This window comes from Drosophila montana, unplaced genomic scaffold (genome assembly GCF_035044405.1).
Source record: "Drosophila montana isolate Dmon_TW-CO22-7 unplaced genomic scaffold, ASM3504440v1 contig_920_1, whole genome shotgun sequence".
NCBI lineage: Eukaryota > Metazoa > Arthropoda > Insecta > Diptera > Drosophilidae > Drosophila > Drosophila montana.
The window spans coordinates 1343488-1364100 of record NW_026999206.1 but is presented as its reverse complement, the minus strand read 5'-3'; the positions used below and the strand labels follow the sequence as shown (position 1 = coordinate 1364100).

Below are 20613 nucleotides of genomic sequence, written 5' to 3'. Positions count from 1 at the left end.
TTAGCAATATTTTCAGTAGAACAGGCAAACGTAATTAAAGAAACTCAATTGTTAGCTCGAGATGTTGAAGATGTTTGACAAGCCAAGATGTTATCCAAATCCTGGCGTCAGGCATATAAAATATATATATTTTCCGCAATCTTTCTCATCACTCAGGACTATGTAAAATATATTTTTGGAGTACATAGAACGCATTCTGAGTTTTAGGAGTACTCCGAAAGCATTTCCCATAGATATATAATATATATATATATTTAGTTAAGTATCTGGAACGCATTCCCCTCACATAAATATGTATATGATTTTGGGTTTTAGGAGTACTCCGAAAGAATTTCCCATAAAAATTTATATATTGAGTTTTTGTTTTTGGAGTACTCCGAATGCATTTCGCTCACTAAAAAAAATATAAAAATATATCGATTTTTTGCAGTACTTCGAATACATTCCCCTGAAATATATATGGTACATGTATACGGATTTTCGGAGTACCTCGAACGCATATATATATATGTATATTTTCGGATATTTGGAGTACCTCGAATGCATTCCCCTCACATGGCAATACTTACCCAAGGATTCGACAAAAAAAATAAGGCACTTGGGCGGAACAACAAATAATTAGATCGTGTGTATATATTATAATATAGGTATGTTATGTATATATTTCATATTATATCATTTATCATACATAATTTCCGTTTCCGTTTCGGTTTACTTTTCCCCATTTAGTTTAAGCGACTAAGTTGAGAAAATGTAGTTTCATTTTTCTTGTGTGCGAAATGATTCAATAAAAAAAAAAAAAAACATTATTTATATAGAGATTAAAATGTGCGACGGCAAAAAAAAGTAATAAAATTATGTAATAATAAGAATAAATATGTAACAAAAAATGACAAGTGATATATATGCATATATATATGGTTATAGCTTAAAAATCGGATATTGCAATTGCGCTTCGTATCAAAATTTTGCATGTTTCTTGGTTTTTTTTTTGTTAGTTTTTTTTTTCTTTTAATTTTTTTTTTATTATTGTTTATTGTTATTGCGCTTAAAACTAAGTTTTGCATATAATAAAATTGCGTGAATGTGTGTGTGTGTGTGTGTGTGTGTGTGTGTGTGTGTGTGTGTGTGTGTGGGGGCGTTTGTGTGTATGTGTGTGTGTGTATGTATGCGTGTGTGTGTGTGTTGATATTGTTCATATATCAATATGTATAAATATATAAATAAATTTATAGGAATATGTGTTGGTTTTGAAGCAACATTTTTTTGTTGTTGTTTTTTGTTTTCTTGTTTGTTTTGTTTTGTTTATTAAATTTTTTAGGTTGCTGTTTTTAAGTTAAGCGGCCCTTTTGAAAAGCATTACAAATCGAATAAATATATGTACGTATGCGTGTACGTATGTGTGTATATATGTATATGATGTGTATGTATATATATATATATATTTATATATATATATATAATTTTTTTTGTTTTTTGCATGTTGTTGTTGTTGTTTTTTTTTTTTTCCATTTAATAATCATAAATTTATTATTATTTAATATATATTTTCGTTTTTTGCTTTTGCATTTGCGTTTGCGTTTGCTTTTGCTTTTGTTGCTGATATTGGAAAACGGAAGGATTCGCGACAAATTGTTTCACTTCCGACTGTTGTGTCTACGCTAGAGATTTGTTTGTTGTTCTTGTAAAAACGTATAAAAAGCTAAATAGGTTGTTTTAAAAAAATCTCTTTTATATATATATATATGTATATATGTATGTTGATATATATAATCTTTTTATATATGTATGTATATATATATATATATATATATATCTGCATGAACATGCATTTATCCTCGATGTTCGCCATTAATTTGCATGTAGGATACATTTTTGTGCGACTTTTTTGTTTTGTTGCGTTCTAAAATGTTTTTGTTTTTGTTTTTGTTTTGATTTTGTTTTCGTTTTTGTTTTTGTTGATGTTTTTGGACATAGTCGACACGTTGCTAAAACTCTAAAAATTGATACGTGTGGTTGTAGTTGTTATTGTTGTTGTTGTTGTTGTTGTTGTTGTTGTTGTAATTATTGTTGCAATTGCCAAACACGTGCCGCATCCTTGGAAGCGCTGCAACTTAGAATTCCCATTGTGTGGCCGAATCGGTGCCATCATCCAGCAATTTGAAGGCCCCATTTTTGGTAGCGCCCAAATATTTGCCCTGTTGCGATCTGTGACGAAAGGGAGGAGCATTGATATATTCGGCCAAATTAAATAATTTAAAAATTTAATATTTAACATTTAACAGCTGTTAATAGTTCAACAGTCGCGGCCTGTTAAGTCAGCTGTGCAGCAAACAGCACGCTGCTATGCTAATTGGCAACTGGCGTTGACTTATAACAGTAATGTTAACGTTAACAGTTGAACAACTGTAAGGCTCGCATAGACAGTCGACTGTTATGCGGCGGACAATGTTATATGCTACGGCTGTTATGCAAATTGGCAATAGCATGCTGCTAACAGAGCGCTTTGAATATTAACAGGCCGACTGCAAAGCCACTATTGCCGTTATTTTCAAATCTGTTTTTCTTCAGTTTTACCGTTAAAAATGTAACTTTCTTATAATCAAACGGCGCAAACGAATGCTTTCGCTCACCTTATGCAAATTCGTGTTGGTTCGCGCAACTCCAAGAAGAAGCCATCGGCTGGCGCATCGGCATCCACCGAAATGCTCTCGCCCTCGACGCGCCAATATTTACCGCTGTGCGCCTTCAGATGGACCATGCCCTTTTGGGCGCGCTCAACCAGTATGGTCTCGTAGGTGGCCTTGTTGCACTCCAGCTTGAGATTGCCGGGCGTGCGATAGCCGACAAAGCCCTGTTCGCACTTCAGCACCAAAATGGGCCTAAACAGATGGTAGGACGTTAAGCACAGCTGGAGGATGGGTGGAGGGGTAGGGGCATGGGGCATGGGGCATGGGGCATGGGGCATGGGGCATGGGGCGTTCACTTACCGATTGATCAAATAGAAATAGAACTTGGTTATCTCCTCAATGGACTCGGAGGTGGCAAACAGATGGCCGGAACGCTTGGTGGCCAAAAATTTGCCATTATTGGCGCGAAACGAGAGCGAACCATCACCATGCCAGATCAGTTCGAAGAGTGCGTCGGCACAGCGACGATTGCCGGTGGCCTGAATGCCGCCGCCGGCGGACAGGCACCAGTAGCGATCCTGTGTGGTTCGCAATGCCCAGCGGTGCGCAGACCAGTCGTATTCCAGCTGGAAGGTCTCATTCTCGCCGACCTCATCCTGATTGGCGGTCACGTCGACGCCCTGCTTGACGCTCACATAGCGCAAATTGAGGCCAGCTATGAACGAGGCCTGCGGCAATGAGTCCTCCAGCGAGAACAGCTCGTCCCGTGTCACCGTCGAGGAGCGCGACTTGAGCACAGCCTTCGAGCCAATGGGCGACAGATATTGACCCTGGCGATCGCGCAGCGCCAAATGGCCGCCATGATATTCGGCACTGAACAGGCAATCCTCGTTGCACACCACCTGCAGCTTGCCATTGGCATTCAGATATCTACAAGCGGGCGATAGATAGATAGATAGATATTATTATGATCGGTTTCAGATTATTCGTTGAGGCTCACTTGTTGTTGCACGTGTGCAGGGCATATCTGCCGCCCTCCTCGGCGCGGAATTCGAGAGTGAAGAGCGTATCCTCGCCCCAGGGTATGTTCGCATCCACATGTATCTCGTCCTGCGACTCGGACAGATGGGCGAACCGTTTGCGGCCAATCGAACGCAAATTGACCTGTGGCCGTGCCGCCAAATGGACCGTCCAGAATTCGCTGGCGCCGGGCGTTTTCGCCGTGCAGACCAGTTTGTCGGGCGTGCCGCCCAAAAAGTAGCCGCGCGACTCGTTCTTCAGCGCCCAACGGCCGCTGCCGTCCTCGCTGATGCTGATCTGGAAGCGGCTGCCCGCGTCCCGCTCCTCGCTCTCGCACAGCACGTTCCCAAACTGATCGACCGATAGATATTTGTTCAGATGAGATCGTAAATAGATAATACCTGTACGCAAATCCGAAAATAACTCAATTAGCAACTGGATCAAATGCGATCAAATACACCTGCCCAACTAAATACAAAGCTAGAGCTTTACCATATAGATTATTGGTCTAAATTTCAGATGGGGCTGAAGGTCTTTGGTCAAGATATCTCCTAAAGAGAACACAACTAAATTATCGATCAGTTTTCTCGATAGAACTATGCTATATGATATAGTAGTCCATGGATCAGGGCAAATCTTATAAATACCAAGTCCATCTTCATCTTACAAATTTCAAGTTCCATCTTATAAATCCCTAGTTGGGTCAAGAGATATCTTGAGAAACAAAAACGAGTTTTTTTACTTAATATTTGATTGATCTTTTCTAAAGAGCTATTTGATATTGTAGTCGAATGTTAATTAAGACTTAGCTCATTTGTCATAAATCTTACGAATCCCAAGTTGGGTCAAGATATGTATGTATCTCCAGAAACAAAACGAATTTTCATACTTAATCGATCGATAGTTCCTACGATAAAGTAGTCCAATGTTAATTAATTAATTATCCGCTGTTTCTTCAGGTGACGGCTTTACGATTTGTGCTTATTAAGAGTATATACACTTAAAGAAATTGGAGTCCTAATCTTCTTTGCCTTACAAATTTCATGATTTAATTATAATATCCTCTTCTACAATGTTATGGAAAAGAAGAAGGCCTAACTATACTTGCCCAATTGAATAGAGAAAGAGTTAAGAAACAAAACTCATTTCAAACATGTTGCCTGACCAAATGCAAATACCCGCTTGCGAGGCGATGGCAACAGTCAGTGTCTTTCTCTTGCGCTAACTGTACTCATTTCAAATAGCTGAACGAATAACGGCAAACGGCAGCAGCCAATCAGCTGTCTGCTGTCAGCTGTCGGCCGCGCAGCGATTAGCGATGGCACCTCGCAGCAGACAATGCTTAATTAGTTATCGATAGGCGGCATTATTTATTGCTTCGGCTTCTTCTTCAACTGCTTCATCTTCTTCTTGCTGCGATTAAGCAATTTAGCCAAACATTATCGTGCGCTTTGGCCACATCGATTTCAATTTGGCTGAGCTATTTTAATGGCCGTTACGAATGCCAGCGCAAGGTGGGATAGGGGGGGGGGGGGATAGGGTGGCGGTTGGTGGCAGGGGATTTCAACAAAATATTTTGTATTAATTGCAACGTGGCCAATGGCAGTCGCAGCGGCAAACGAGTTGCCTTAATTATAATTGCCAGCCCAGACCAGACCAGATCAGACCAGCTCCGGCAGCATGGCCAAAGTCAAAGCCAAAGTCGGAGCCGGGGCCGGGGACGGGGCCAAAGCCAATTGCAATGCCCGTTGCAAGCGACGTGCAGCATGCAACCTGTGGCGTCTCCGTGTGGCTTAATAAATGATGCCAAATTCGTGAGACGCTTTGTTTTCTTGCGACACACACAGAGACAGACAGACAGATACCCTGGAAGTCAAATGAACGCAGATGCGGGCCAAGCTGAGCTTTTGGCCAACGCAGCTGCAAATTGGCAAATGATTTATGCGAGTTACACATAGGAAAATAGCACAAATAAGAAAACTAAAGCAAAGCCGCAGTTGTTTGTTGTGTTTACGACTGGGCCAATGATTTACAGTCGGCAATTAAATGCGTCAGCCGAATGCAAATGCAGCTGCTAAATGCCAAACAAAGCCAGCTGTTATCATTAGCATTATCATTGTCATTATCATTGTCATTATCATTAGCATTAGCATTATCGTGCTCATTATCAATATCAATATCATTCGTAATTATCATCTCAGTTTCCATTCTCATTTCACCATTTTCGTTAGTTCATTTAACATGCTTATCAGCGGAGTCCGATAAGAGCTCAAGCTATATGTGTATGCATACAGTGAAAGCTCGCTTGAGCGACCCACTTTCAATGGGCCCAAAGGCTATAATGTTGTTGAGCAAATGTATGTAACTGCAGGAAGAAAGTATCATCGATTCGATAATGTATATATATTCTTGATCAGCATCAAAAGCCGAGTCGAACTAGCCATGTCCGTCCGTCCGTCTTTCTGTCTGTCCGTCCGTTCGTCTGTCTGTCTGTCCGTCTGTCTGTCTGTCCGTCCGTTCGTCTGCCCGAACCTATAGGAGCTAGAGACCGCAGTAAGAGTTTGTTTCCGATAATCGATAACTTGCCACGTTTCCAAGTAATCGATAAACATCGATATCGAAAACGTGTTTTTGAAGCTATCCTTAAGAATGGTAGGTAAACAGAGTATAATGGCTTTGTGCAAATGTATGTAACAGGCAGAGGGATGCATGTCACACCTTTATTAAGCATATATTCTTGATGAGGACGTCGAACAAAGTCTATTTTCCATGTCCTTCAGCGTAAACGCGTCGATTTCGTTAACTGAACTAGCTATAGAAATTTGATATACATATATATTCTCGTATACCATACAGAACGAGCTTATCCCTTTTTCGATATCCAACCATTTGAATATCGATAAATATCGATTTGAGATTTTGGTTGTAGATTCTCGTATAGTTTACACATTTGCATAAAGCTCAAAACTGAGAGCTAGATAAACCAAATTTGGTAAGCTGGTTCTCGTATTGTATATAAAATAATAAGATGTGCTTTACTTTTAGAATAAAGTATACACAGACATTAAATTTGTTAAGATAGCTTTTAAAATGGAGCGTCTAATGCGCATAGGAAGAGACAGGCAGACAGGGTTATATTGACTTGGCTGTTGATACTGCTCAGTAATATATTGTAGATATATATTTTTCTTTAACTCGAAAGTTATGCACTACACATTTTGTAAATAGAAAACTTCATTGCAAGGGATAAGCTAAAGGAAGCCTAAAATAAGGAAAACTGCTGCCTTTCACCAATTTTCCACGCTTGAGCTTGGATTTCACAAAACTCCTTAACATAAGGAAGCCTAGAATAAGGACAACTGCTGCCTTTCACCTATTTTCCACGCTTGAGCGTGGATTTCAGCAAACTCCTCAACATAAGGAAGCCTAGAATAAGGAAAACTGCTAACTTTCACCTATTTTCCACGCTTGAGCGTGGATTTCAGCAAACTCCATAGAAAGAAGCTGAACTGATATCAAAGCTTCGATAGAGTTCGCTAGATTTAAGCAATTGCTTTTAAATATTGGCTATCTGTATAGTTTAAAGGGAGATAATGTGGGATAATGTGTACTTACTTTCACCGGTGTTGGATGGCTCCAGCGTCCAGAGCTGCTTCTTCTTGAGACTGGCCCCGTTGGCGTTGAGCTTGAAGCCAAATGTCTCGGCGGTCATGTACTTGTGCTGGCCATTGATCAGACCGATGGTCCACCAGCCCTTCTGTTGGTTCTGTGATATGATGTCCCCATTGCTGTGGCCCAGCTCACAGCCCTGGCCGTTCATGGTGCTAATCGGTGCAATTTTGGCGGCTGTACGAACTTAACAATTGGCGCTTGCCGCTAAATCAATCGCTTGCTAGATATAGCCCGGCTTGTGGTTGGCTTCTGTCTGTCGGCTTTGCGCTGCGCCAGTCGGAGTTTTGCTGGCTGCTTGCCTGTGTGGAATATATATATATAAATAATCTATATATACTAAATATAAATATAAGCAACTGTTTTGTGTAGACATTTGATTGATAAAACACATTGTGTGTGCGTTCAAACTATAAGCTATAAACAATCAGCCATAAAAATCCACATGCGTGTGACTCGTCTTTGTGTGCTGAGCAAAAGATACATATATATATATATATATATGTATATATTTATGCATTTGCCTGCGTGCTAAATTTATGTGCTAGTGATAGTCAGACAGTCAGCCAGACAGTCAGCCAGACAGTCAGCCAGCCATGTGTGCAGTGCATGCAGAACAGGCAACTTGTAAACAGGCAACTTGCAACAGGCAACAGTCAACGTGCAACTTGCAACTTGCAACTGGCGACGACAACTCCGTCGTGCGTCCGTCTCCGTGTCGAGGGGGCCATTTGGTATTGGTCTGCCATTCATTTCAATGTCGCCAAGTCGAACAGGAAACGTAGATAACGCAATGTTTCTTTATTTCATACCCTGTAAACATTGCGCACAACTGTTAAAGCGGGCATATTGGCTGTCCGAGAGACTTGCAGCATCTAGTTTCAGTCAATGCAATTCAATCTTTTCACTGGCATTATCTTCAAAATCGATAAATATCGAAAACAAAAAATTTAATATTTCGCACATTTAATACAGCTGGAACCACTCTCCATGCCCTTGAAGAGATACAGAATCAGTTTTTCGAGCGCCAAGAGTTGCTTTCGAAAGCGATATAGCATATAGAAATATTGCTGGGTAACTGGCTAGTCGGGCAGACTCAACTGAACGCACTTGGTTTTCTTTTTAGTTTGCTGCACTTTACATGGACGACGACACATGTCGCCAGATCTGTAGCACTTGGCATTCAGCAATGGCTAAAATTCGAATTCGAATTCGAATTCAACAGACGGCAAATCAGCTGTCAAATGTCAAATAGCTAGCGATGACATTTGTCGCAAAGTGTTTGCGAGAGCGGCGCTTTGATTGCCTATCGATACGCGGCTTGGCAGCGTTATCGATGCCCGGCATCGGCTATGCGCTGCGATTAGTTATCAAAAACTGTACAGACTGAACATGCAAATTTGAAAAGCTGCCTCGCCTTTGACATGTCTGTGCATGCATGTGGGCGTGTCTGTCTCCGTCTCTGTCGCTGTCTGTGTCCCTGTGTGGGGATCAGAAGTATCTGGCCAGCTCATTAACGTGACGCGAGCCAGCTAATCGGAGTTAACGAATCACATAGCCGGCCGTATGACTCAACCGGCTTAAAGCCACAAAACGTACAGGAAAAGCAGGCTAACAATAAAAAAAATGTAAATAAAGGAGGATAGCAAGAGGCTTTTAGTTGGGAGTGCACGATTAGCAGATACCATGGAAACGGTAACCTGCCTATATGCTAATGCACATATACATATATACACACAAACACATTGGAAAGCAGCTCCTTCTTCTTTCCTTTTCTCTGTCTTGACACCACACTAAAAAACCCTATCGTAAATATAAAAGGTTCTTGATCTCTGCGTGCAATGGGAGGCTATGTACGATCCTATATATCCAATTTTTTATCGTTAGCGCTTCTAATCTCAGAGATATGCGCTAAAATTCAAGACTTATTATCGATTATTATCGATTTTGAAGACATTGTGAAAGTTATCGAAAGAATATATGAGTTTCTTTGGCTAAGATGCACGAAAAGAACTTCTAAAGTCTTTAAGAATGCGGCTTTAAGACAGATTTATATAGCAAGCTTTTCTGATATCAGAGATATTTGCTAAAAATAACGGCTGAATATCGATAATTATCGATTTTGAAGAATTTGTGAAAGTTATCGAAAGCATATGAGTTTCTTTGGCTAAGATGCACGAAAAAAACGCGGCGTTAAGACAGAATTATATAGCTACATTGACTCAGCTCGTCGTCCTGATCAAGAATATATGTAACTGTAACAAGCAATATGCTGCCCTCCAATGGGCACAGGGTATACAGAAATATGTAGCGCATTTGTGGGGGCGGCCAGCTGCAGGAGCAGCACTCAAAATAGCCGTTGATGGACAGCAGCAACGACTTGGTAGGTGTGCAGCTGAAATTTGCTGTTCCCTTTTTTTTCTTTAATGCTTTGCATATTGTTGTCTTAAAAAGGCAAACGAGCCAAGCCCGAGCTGATTGACGATTGTGGCTGGCAGCGGCAGCGGCAGCGGCACGTAGATACATAAACAAACGAGCTGCGTGACGGTCGAGCAAAGGAGACGGCGGCGGCGCCCAAAGTGGCAGCTCCTTCATATGCCTCATTGTTGTCGTTGTCGTTGTTGGCATTTCTAGGCGTTGGCTTATGGCGCTGACCATTTGCGAGATTTTCATTTCATGCAAAGCCATTTGTACGGGGCGTTGGCTTTGCAAAAAGAAAAAAAAAAAAAAGCAAGGAAAAAGGAAAAATAAAGGCAAATGTTAGCCAAAGGCAAATCGGATGGCAGATTAACATCAAATAAAACGCAAACGCAAATGAAAATGAAAACTAAGCAAACGGACAGACAGACAGACACAACCCTCCCCCACCTGCCTCCCTCAACCATAATGGTTTGCGCGCTAATCTGGCATCGCCAAACGTTTTAAAGCTGGCAACTTGTGCGCTGGTCTCATTCGATCGTGCTGTCTTGCTCTGGCAAAAAGTCAATGCTCGCCTGTTTCTTGTAAAGTCAGCTTTAACAGCAGCGCAGCCGTTTTCGCCTTAACCCGCACCTTTGCTCGTAATACATATGTATTTCATTTTCCATGTTAACTGAAATTCGATTAGCGTCGTTTTTGTAATCGTTTTGCAGATTTTTGACGCTTTAATTCATAAAATTCGTTGGAAAATTAATTGCAGCTCTTTAAAAAGCAATTGCAACACACAAATATGCATGTGCACACACATGCATATACATACACACATACATATGCACATGTGAAAAGCCAACTAAATCATAATTAATTATGCATGCCGATTTGTGTTCGAATCCCCCAGTTCTCTGCAAAGATGCACACACACACACACACACGCACCTATACAAACATGCATATATGTATATGTAAGCATATATGTACGTATGCAGCCAAGAATGAAAAAAGGAATGAACGAATGCAAGCAAGAAAGAAAGAAAGAAAGAAAGGCAGCAGCAAACAGTTAAACACCGTTGCATTTAGTTAGCTAAAGAAGAGCTGGCAGCGCCAATTACTGCAAATGGTGTGGCAACAATGGCCAAGCGGAACACCGTCATAACTAGCAGCAATAGCTAAGAACAAGAACAAGAACAAGAACACGAACGAGAGCAATAAAAAGCTCACAGCTGCAACAACGACTGGTTAAGTAGCTCAGCAACAGTCCGCGACTCATTTACACGCACACGCACACGCACACGCACACAGTACAGGCTCCACACCAATACACTCAAACTCCATCAAATTGAGTGGCATCGGGCCAGTTTACCGCTTCTTCTTCTGATTCTACTTTATTATTGCTGCTGCTGCTGCTGCGCTGCTCGCAAATCAATTAAATTACACTATTGACTCTTGTTGTATTTGCCGAGTGTGCGTCGTCTGTGTGTTTGTGCATGTGGCATTATTAAACGAAATCTAATTAAATGAAATGGCGCACACTCACAAATTGATTGTTCATACATATATACATATATATACATGTATATCTGTATGTATGTGTGTTGTATGTGCATGCACACATGTATCTGTGCATGTGTGCGTGTGTCGCTGTGTGTGCTTTTAGCAAATTACGAAAATGTAAAATATGATGAAATTTTATCGCATCGCACACCTTTCACCAGGCAACATTTTGCGTGTGTCGCGCTATTTGGGGCCTTACCCCTCTCTCCCGTCGCTCGCTTGCTCATCTCTGCGTGTGTAGCTTGTTAATGATAACGGTAAACTGATAAACGCACACTACATTCAAACAATGCGAGCTCATCAGCCACCGCACATCGGAGTGAGACACAAATGCAGATAAATACGAGCACACACACAGAGCCAATGCAGCTGTTAGCGAGCTTTGCGCAATTATGTATGCAATAAAGAGATAGGCAAAGCAAGAAAGAGAGGGAGAGAGGGGGACACCTGGTACCAAGCAGTCAAGCAGTCAAGCAACTAGGCAGGCAGCCAGCCAGCGTTGCCACTGTGCCATTAGAATGGACAACGGACACTGCAATAATCTGCATACATGCAAACAATTTAAACTAAATCAGCGTCAGCATGTGTCGTAATTTCTTATAATACTCGTGGCATCAACAGCAACAGCGCACATTTATTTATGTACGTTGCAGCATACGGTATATTTTTACTGTAACAACAAAAGCAGCAGAAGCAACAAAAGAATCGCTCCAAATCTCGGCTTCAGACAGCAACAACGTTCTAAAAATACTCGTACACACACACACACAGAGAAAGACAGAGAGAGAGAGGCAGACACACATACTGATGCACAGATACAGACATCAGCCGGGCCGGCAGACATAAATATTAGTGGCCCACGTCTTCGTTTTAAAGACATGCCACCAACTGCCAAGTGGCTGCTGCCGCTGCTGCTGCTGCTGCTGCTGCTGCTTGGGGCGCACGCGCGCGCGCAACCGAGCGTTGCATTTGCATTGCATATGCAGGTGCGACAAGCTATGGAAGGGGATAGAACGTTGCCACATTGCACACTGGTCCCAAAAGGATACGCTTGTTATTTTTTTTCTTACCATAGCCACATTTTGATTCAATCTTGGAATAATTCAAAGATTCAAACAGCAAAACTTGAGAAGAAGAAAAAGAAAACAACATATTCTAGATTTCGTCCAAATGCTAATTCCCGCAAATTGCACTAGTGTTTTTCGCTCAGTGCACAGGTTTAATCACGCCACTTGAGATTTTATTACCGTTGGCCACAAACTTTTCATGGCGACCCCTGCAAATGCTCAAGGGCACGCATAGATAAATATCGAGTATGCATTTAATGGATGCCATGGCACCAGTGTGCGGATTGTCGTCTCTCTCTCTCTCTTTCGCTCGCCCTGTCTTTGTCTCCCTGTGCCGCTCTCACTCATTAATCTTTAGTGTCTATCGTGACTTTTATGGCTGTTGAGAATGCAAAAACGATGCCCGCGAATTAGAAAAGTACTCGTAAAATGCAAAACATTTTCGATGCCAGCACAACATCTGCTTCTGCGGCTGCTCACGTGGGCGATTAATAGTTAGTCAACTTGTAGTTGTAGTTGTTGTTGTTGTCGTTGTAGATTATGCTTGTTATTTTAAAAACAGTTTGCGGTTTTTGTGGCGGCGAAATGAAGCCTTAAAAAAGCGACTGAGCAACAAAAAAAAAAAAAAAAAAACATAATAATACAGACTCAATTAACAGCAAACGGTGCAATCATTTGCCGCAAGCACCTTTCCAATTGTTTTATAATTACAAACGTACAATTATGTACAAATGCGAGGCTACAACTCTTCCAACATGTTTTCTACTTTTTGGATTTGGTTTTTCTTTTAATTTTTTTTAGAAAGCGCCTAAAACAAGTGCAGTAATCAATTATTACGCGACGAATCAACAAATTGATTGTCTTGGGAGAGTTGAAAGATGAGCTAAAAAAAACAAAAAGTAAAAGTTTCAATTTGAAAACGTCAACGATGTCAAACGGGCAAAACGGTTGAAGCGCGTGAGTGCGAGTGAAAGAGACGTGCCAAAAACCGTTAGAACAACGTTCGCGTTGCTTTTGTAATGTTAATTATGAATTGACTTTGCATTTTGAACTTTAACAATATATGTAGGTGCGTGAGAGATAGCAAAAACGAGCGAACCGAATGAACCGCATGAACTGCATGAACCGCATTAACTGCATGAACCGTTCGTTTTCAGTGTTGCCATATTTTGGAAGTCTGAACATTGCCAAACGTATTAAATTGCTATATTCGAGCTAAGACAAGACTCAAAGCAAGCTTTGACTTGTTAACAAATTTAAGTATTAATATATTAAATATTAAAAATTATTTTGCACAATTTTTAGAAAATTTACAAATATTTAATATATATAATTTTTTCAATTATACATACATATATACTTCTATTCAGTTGAAATGGGAAATGGGTTTAAATGGTCTATTATAATGAATATGGTATTTATCTTATCTAATTTAACAAAAACTTTTAAATGTAGACCAAGTGTGCATTTTGATGTACATGTATGTATGTATGTATGTATATAATTTATGGGCAAATAAAGCGAAATTAGAATTTATAATATATTCAAATTAATTAAACTCAATTTTAAACGCATTTGAACGTAGCTAGATTTCCAGCTAATAGCTTGCGCCAACAATTTCCCAGCTAACTTTCAAATGGTGTCAGCTATAGCCATAAAAAAGCTAAACTGCTAACATTGCTGCTGTTGAAGCTGTTGCTTCGAGTCTGCATTTACAGTTTTGAGCTTCTGCACGCGCTTTCAACTGCGTTCGGAACAATCAAAAAATCAAAATCAATAACCCAAAACAAAATGAAATGAAATGAAATGATTTTGAATAGAGAAATCAATGAAAGCCACCAATTGGCAGGCGGACAAACGGTTTCGGGCTGCTTTTTTCTTTGCGCTCTGCTGCTGATATAGCTGTTGTTGTTGTTGTTGTTGCTGCTGCAGCAGCGAGCATCTCGGCTTTAGCTTTGGCTTGGATTGGATTGAATTGGTTCGGTTCGGTTTGGTTGCGTTTGGCGTTTGGCTGATTGAACGCACATAAATAACTCTTGGCTTGTCTATGATATATAGAAATGTATCTGTGTCCACACATATCTGTAGCAACAAACAGTTAACTGTTATTGTGCAGCGCTGAAATTACCGCTGCTCTTGGCCATCAGCTCAAATGATTTATGCAGCAATTACATGCACACACACACACACACACACACAGAGAGAGAGAGAGACATGCACAGACATGCAGAGCTAGGCCTGCCCACGGAGAGAGGCGGGCAAGTCAAAGCTAAGCGAGTGCCACAGGCGGTGGCTGCCACAGCAGGCACATTAATAATTTGTTCGCATTTTCAATAGGCGCAGAAAAATGCATATAATAAACAATGAGCATAAATATTTTGCACAACCGCAAATTACATAGCAGACAGCTCTTTGTATGGCGAGCGTGCACAAATGAATCGGCTGCGAGGTGGGGAGAGGGGGAGAGGGGGAGTGGGGTGTGGGGAGGGAGGGGCTGGTGGGTTGAGGAGGTGTCTTTGAAAATCAAAACATGATATTTACAACGGCTTGGCAGGACCGGGACCACAGACAAGTATCAATATTTCGATGCGCCCGGCAAATTGAAAATAACCAAAGCCAAAAACAACCAGCTCAACCAGTTGGCAGTTTTGCTATTAAACTGCAGCCGCAACTTGAACTTGCACTTGCCTGCCGCTGACTTGTAGCTGTGTGCGTGCGTACGTGTGTGTGTGTGCGCCTGGCAACATTGAGCAAAATGTATTTACAGCGACACCTCCTTCAACTGACGATCACGACGACTTTAAAGGCCACGGGCCACTTAAAGGCGGGCGCATAAATCAAAGCGCACGACCGATAGAGGAGGCGTAACAACAAAAAGAAAGAGAAACAAAAAAAAAAGGAAAGAAATCCCAAAAGAGTTTTTGGCTTTTATCGGCAACGCCACAACGGAAATGTTGATGCTGGTGGCAACGCTGCGCGATTGCAGTGCATTGAACTGCCCCAGAGTTCAGCGGCAGCATGCAGCATGTACAAAGCATATGAATTATTGTTATTGTAAGCAAAGGAAAACGAAGCAAGAGGCGCGACAGCGCGTCGCCCATTCCAAAAATATCGCATATGCATAAAAGGAAAAGGCGCCAGATATGCTGCAAGTGTTGCATTGATAAAGACTTCACTATTGATATACAACTATATACATACATACATACATACACACATACATACATACGTGATACATACAGTATGGCTTGTATGTGTGCAGGAAGCATCAACGTCAAATGAATCACAAGCAGTTAAAGCCAATTGCGGCGCTCTGTTGAAAGCGAAAACGGCGAGAAAAAAAAAGGAGTCAAAAAAAAAAAAACAGCAGCCACAAGAACAACAACAGCCAGACGTGACTCAGCAGCAGAACAAAGCCACAGAGAGAAAGAAATGGAGAGAGAGCAAGGGTGTGGGAGAGTGAGACAGCGCGAGCGTTGCTGCAAAAACTGTCAAGCAATAACAACAAAGCAAAAAAGACAAGAGAAAAGAAACGAAAAGCAAAACAAGCCAAAAAAAAAAAGAAGATTAATTTGAGAACTTTGCAATGCAGCTTAAACACCCTTACAAAAAGGATTTATTTAGGGAGACTTTTAAGTTTTGCAAATTAGTTATGAATATTAGTAATTCGTAAAAATTAATGTTGAAATCAGATCCATTTTGGTAAGTTATCTTGCCAGTGTTGACAATTCAGATATTTTCCAGCCAAATTCGGTCAGTTTAAGAGGTTATTCGTCGATATCAGTTGAAATTTTAATTATAAACTATGAAAAACTGGCCAGATTATGGAGAACTCACTGTACCTTCAAATGCATAACATATGATCGAGAAAAAACTTTATCTTTACATCTTTAAGGCATGTGTCATCCAAAAACACACGTGCATCGCTGCAAATTTCACTATTTAACGCAGAACTAGAAACTGCACATGCCAAATGCCCTGACTAAGTCATGCGTATTTCACATATTGCTCATCGTTCAAATCAAAGGCAAATGCAATTAAGCAATGAACCGCATTCCATATGAATCGCACACACACACAGACACACACACACACCCTCATCCTTAACGAAGCATCTGCAAGGAATGCGGTAGAGAGAGGGGGGGGGGGGGTGTGTGTGCTGCCTGCAGGGGGTGCGACTGTGCGGTGTGAGACGAAAGTATGCGTAAAGTGCGTTATGTTTGGGTTTTGCCTTTGCTTATTTCAAGGGCAGCTGTTGTTGTGTTGCCAGCTGCACTTGATGGCCAAACTGAGAGGATGACAGGGGGAGGGGGAAGGGGGGGGGGGTGTACATACACATGAACATGCATGTACGCTGCGTAAACAGCAATAAAACATATGTACACAGCGCATAAAGTGAACGCTCCTTGGAGTGAACTATTAAAAGTCAAGTGAGAGAAACTCCAATGCTCCTTTGTTTTTTTTTTTTTACATAAAAGCATAGATAATAAAAATGAAAATAAAATGAATTGCATAGATAAAAGTAATAAAAAATAAATTAAAGAAAGTTTTCAAAAATGAAAAATAAATAAAAGATATAATTATATTTAAAAAAATTGTAAAAAAAATTATAAGAATAAAATAGTCCTTGCAGACCTATATCACAGCAAACATATATGTGCTTACTGTACTCATGTTACTCTACAACCAATATTTGATGAAAATATTTGACTTAGCAGGACAAATACTGGATTCAAGAATGCTTCAACTGTTTATGTGCTTTAGGTTTAAAGATGAATTTCATTTGGGAACAAATTTCAATATCTGAAAGCTCTAATAATACAAATTTGTTGTATATAATAATAATAATATATAATATCTTATATAAAAAACTGAAAGACTTCTAAACAATTAAGGATTGTGATTTTTGGTAGTTCGCACTGTGGAGCGACCACTGTATATGCTCAATGTGCAAAGCTTGTGTTTCAACAAATGTAGAGTTCACTGTACGGCTTGTACATTATTGTCTTGAGCAGACTGTCGACTCGCGACAAAGGGGCTTCCAGCAATGCGTTAAGTAGGAATGAAGTGTAAGTGAGTGTGTGAGTGTGTGTGTGTGTGTGTATACCTGATTTCCGGCGCACAACGGAAGCATTCGATTGCCAGTCCGTTGATACGCAAATGGTTGACAATGCAACCCATAGCCAACTGGGCAGGTCGCAAGTCTCAGACGCTGCCGTTGCCATTGGCCACAAAAATATATACATATGTACATATATGTATATATGTACATACATATATAAAAAAGAAGCATAAAACGTGACTCAGAGCGGGGTGCGACAGGTACGGCTGGCGTCTGGGGGGAGGGGAGAGTGTGGTAGTCGGCATTTATTGTCTGTTTTGCTGGCTGGAATACAAATTGCTAATTGCGCTGGCTTAATGCAAATCCTGATGGAGAATTATTGATTTGCCAGCAGCGAAGTTGCACCGGCGGAAGGGGGTGGCGCGTGCAAAATGAAGCTGAAACGAAAACGCAGCAGCAGCAGCAGCAGCAGTAGCAGCAGCAGCAGCAGCAGCAGCGCCGGCGGGCGGGAGGGTTTTTTTGCCTGGCATGCGATAGTCAGTCAGTCGTCGCATAAAGCACACGCCCCAGCGCGTCAGGCTGCTGCTGAGATGGGAACAACAGATACACACCGGAATTTTCGTGCGTTTTTCCCCTCAGGGAACAAAGGAAAAATATACGTGGCGCATCCTGCAAAATGCTACAGATAAATACAACTTTTTTTTTCAAAAAAAAAAAAAAAAAAAAAATGGCAGTATAAAAAATAAGCCAAATGCTCATCACTTAAAGTTGGATCGCAGCTAAAACAGTTAATAAAGTGCGAATGGCAAGAACAAGAAGCATAAGAGCAAGAGCAAGAGCAGCCATCAAATTGATTGGCAGAAACAGTTACGTTTTTATATACATATGTACATATGTATGTTAGTTTGTGTGTACATTAAAGAAGTCAAAGGGGTGCGTGCCATGTCTTTTAGCTTTTGACAGTTGGTTTATCAGTTTGATTGAGACCAAACAAGCCAAAGAAGAAGTTTACAGGTAATCATCATTCATCTGGCAACATTGTGCGTGGCCCCAGAGAACGCACACAGCCAAACTAAGAGAGAGAGAGAGAGAGAGTGAGAGAGCGCACGCAAAAGAGAGGCTGTCACTGTGAATGCCAATGTCAAGGCAATTAGCCAAAAGCCGGTTGGAAAAATCAACAACGAGGCGCAGCAAAAACAATGCCAACATAAAAGTAGCAGCGGCGGCGGCAGCGCAACTAACAGCAGCAGCAGCAGCAGCAGCAGAGGAGGACGTAGATGAGGAGAAAAATCGTAAAACAAGGCAAGCGCAAAATAAAAAGCTATGAAATGGAGCTTAAGTCACAGAGCTGGCAGAGCGACTGTGACGTCGGCTGCCATAGATTTTATGACTTGCAAGAGGTGCGCGCAGGTGGCGTGCAGGCTACTGAAGGGGGAGGGGGGGGGGGGGGATGCACAAAGCGAAGATGTTTGCTTGGAACTGCGGTTACACCTGGAACTGGAGCACGTTAAGTGAGAGAGGAAAAAATAAGTGTGTGCGTGTGTGTGTGTGTGTGTTGAAAAGAAGAAGCAGGTCCGATTGCATTTGGAGCCATGTTTGGGCAAGGCACGTTGAAAGGAATTCACTTACTTTCTTTGTTGCTCACTGAGCCTCGCTTGTTGTTGTTGTTGCTATTGTTGTTACTGTTGTCACTGGAGCTGCTGCTTTAATTACCGTTTTAAATGGCAGTTTTGCTTATTATCCTTTGCCCGCGCGCGTTTGCTCTCTATCTCCCTCTACTCTCGCTCTGTCTGGCTCTTTACACCGATGCGTTTTGGTCTGCTTTGGTTAGCGTTAGCTTTAGCTTTAGTTTTAGTCGCCGTCGCTTTTCGTCGTTTTCTATTTGCGCTCCTCTGCTTTTGCCGGTGTTTCTACTACGCCTTCGCCTGTCACTGTGTGCGTGAGTTTGCCTGTACGTGTGCGTGTGTGTGTGTGTCTGTATTTGTATCGTCTCGTTTGCGTCTGCTGTGTGTGTGTATGTGTGTGCGTGTGTGTGTGTGTAAGTCTGTTACACCCTTCACTTCCAATTCGAATTTAGTTAGGTAGACGAACAAAGTAACTTTGGCCTCAGTTCAAGTTCACTCACAATAAAAAATCAGAAAAAAAATATGTATACGTAAACAAATCACAGGCAACAATTATCGAAATGTGTTTTTTTTTTTTTTGTTGATTGCTTTTTCTCAGGTATTATTTGTTTACGGCAGCTTTATGCTTTTGCTTGCTGGCGCCTATTCACATTCGTATGCGTGCGTGTGTGTGTGTGTGTGTGTGTTTGGTATGGCAAAAGGATTTTTCACGATTTCAAATTGGCTGACAGACGCATGCGCGCACAATAGGACCACAAGATTCGTTTAAAGAACACAACCGCTCACGACCTGCTCTCGAATTGGAATGAAAACCCGTTGCAGAGCCATATACAATTTAAATCCAACCGCTAAGTAACAGTCTGTTATTGCGCTGTTAACTCAATCAGACTGTTAACGCGATTGCGAGCAACGTTAACATAAACTGAAGCCGCAAGAAATTAGCAAATCGACACTTTAACGTAAAGCGAAGCAATGTGCACTTGAAGAGTAGCAGATTAAACTAAAATGTAGAAATTTAATTGAATGATAACATTCGTTAAACTCACACGATACTGTTCGTATTACATTTCTTAACACTAACCACTGTTAAATTTAACATGCTGATTCTTTGCTTAAAGCAACAGTTAGTTAACATAGCGCATAGTTAGCCAAGTCCAAGTCTTGCCAACTCGGCGAAAGTGCTGTTAGGACTGTTGTATTTTTAAAATGTAACGGTAAATGGGCAAAGGAAATGCGCATAACTTGAACTTGACGAATTGCCGCTAGATAGCAGTCGCCACGCAATTTGATTTACAGCTATCCCAAAACCAACAGCAACAACATCAGCAACAGCTGCCCAACTGCAACCGACTGGCTGCATGCTTGGCAAACTGGCTAACTGGCAACTGGCGCCATGCTCTGTTAATTTTTTAAATGCGCGCATGCATCTTTTGGCTGCACTCGGCATTCGCCTTATTGCTTTTCATTACATTTAGCACGTTACTTTTTCGGACTGCACTTAACCGAACTTTCATGAGAGTGTGCAGAAAAACAGAAAAAAAAGATGCAAAAAGAAAAAAAATTGCCAGCCA

General features: G+C 41.2%; 1 protein-coding gene across 2 annotated transcripts; it reads right to left on the bottom strand.

Moving 5' to 3' along the window:
• Positions 1-963: 963 nt before the first annotated feature.
• On the bottom strand, positions 964-19854 carry singed (fascin domain-containing protein singed). 2 transcript variants are annotated; one of them, XR_010438272.1, is made up of 7 exons: positions 19047-19854; positions 7266-7621; positions 3631-4051; positions 2991-3560; positions 2634-2882; positions 2058-2208; positions 964-2027 (listed from the first exon to the last, which is right to left on the bottom strand). XR_010438272.1 is itself a non-coding variant. In XM_064699299.1 (6 exons), exons 2-6 carry the CDS (start codon positions 7468-7470, stop codon positions 2115-2117), a joined length of 1539 nt encoding a protein of 512 aa, XP_064555369.1. In that variant the 5' UTR covers positions 7471-7621; positions 19047-19853; the 3' UTR covers positions 964-2114. The 2 variants fall into 2 exon arrangements, 1 of the variants encoding a protein (XP_064555369.1); XM_064699299.1 differs by having other exon boundaries at positions 964-2208; positions 19047-19853.
• Positions 19855-20613: the final 759 nt, after the last annotated feature.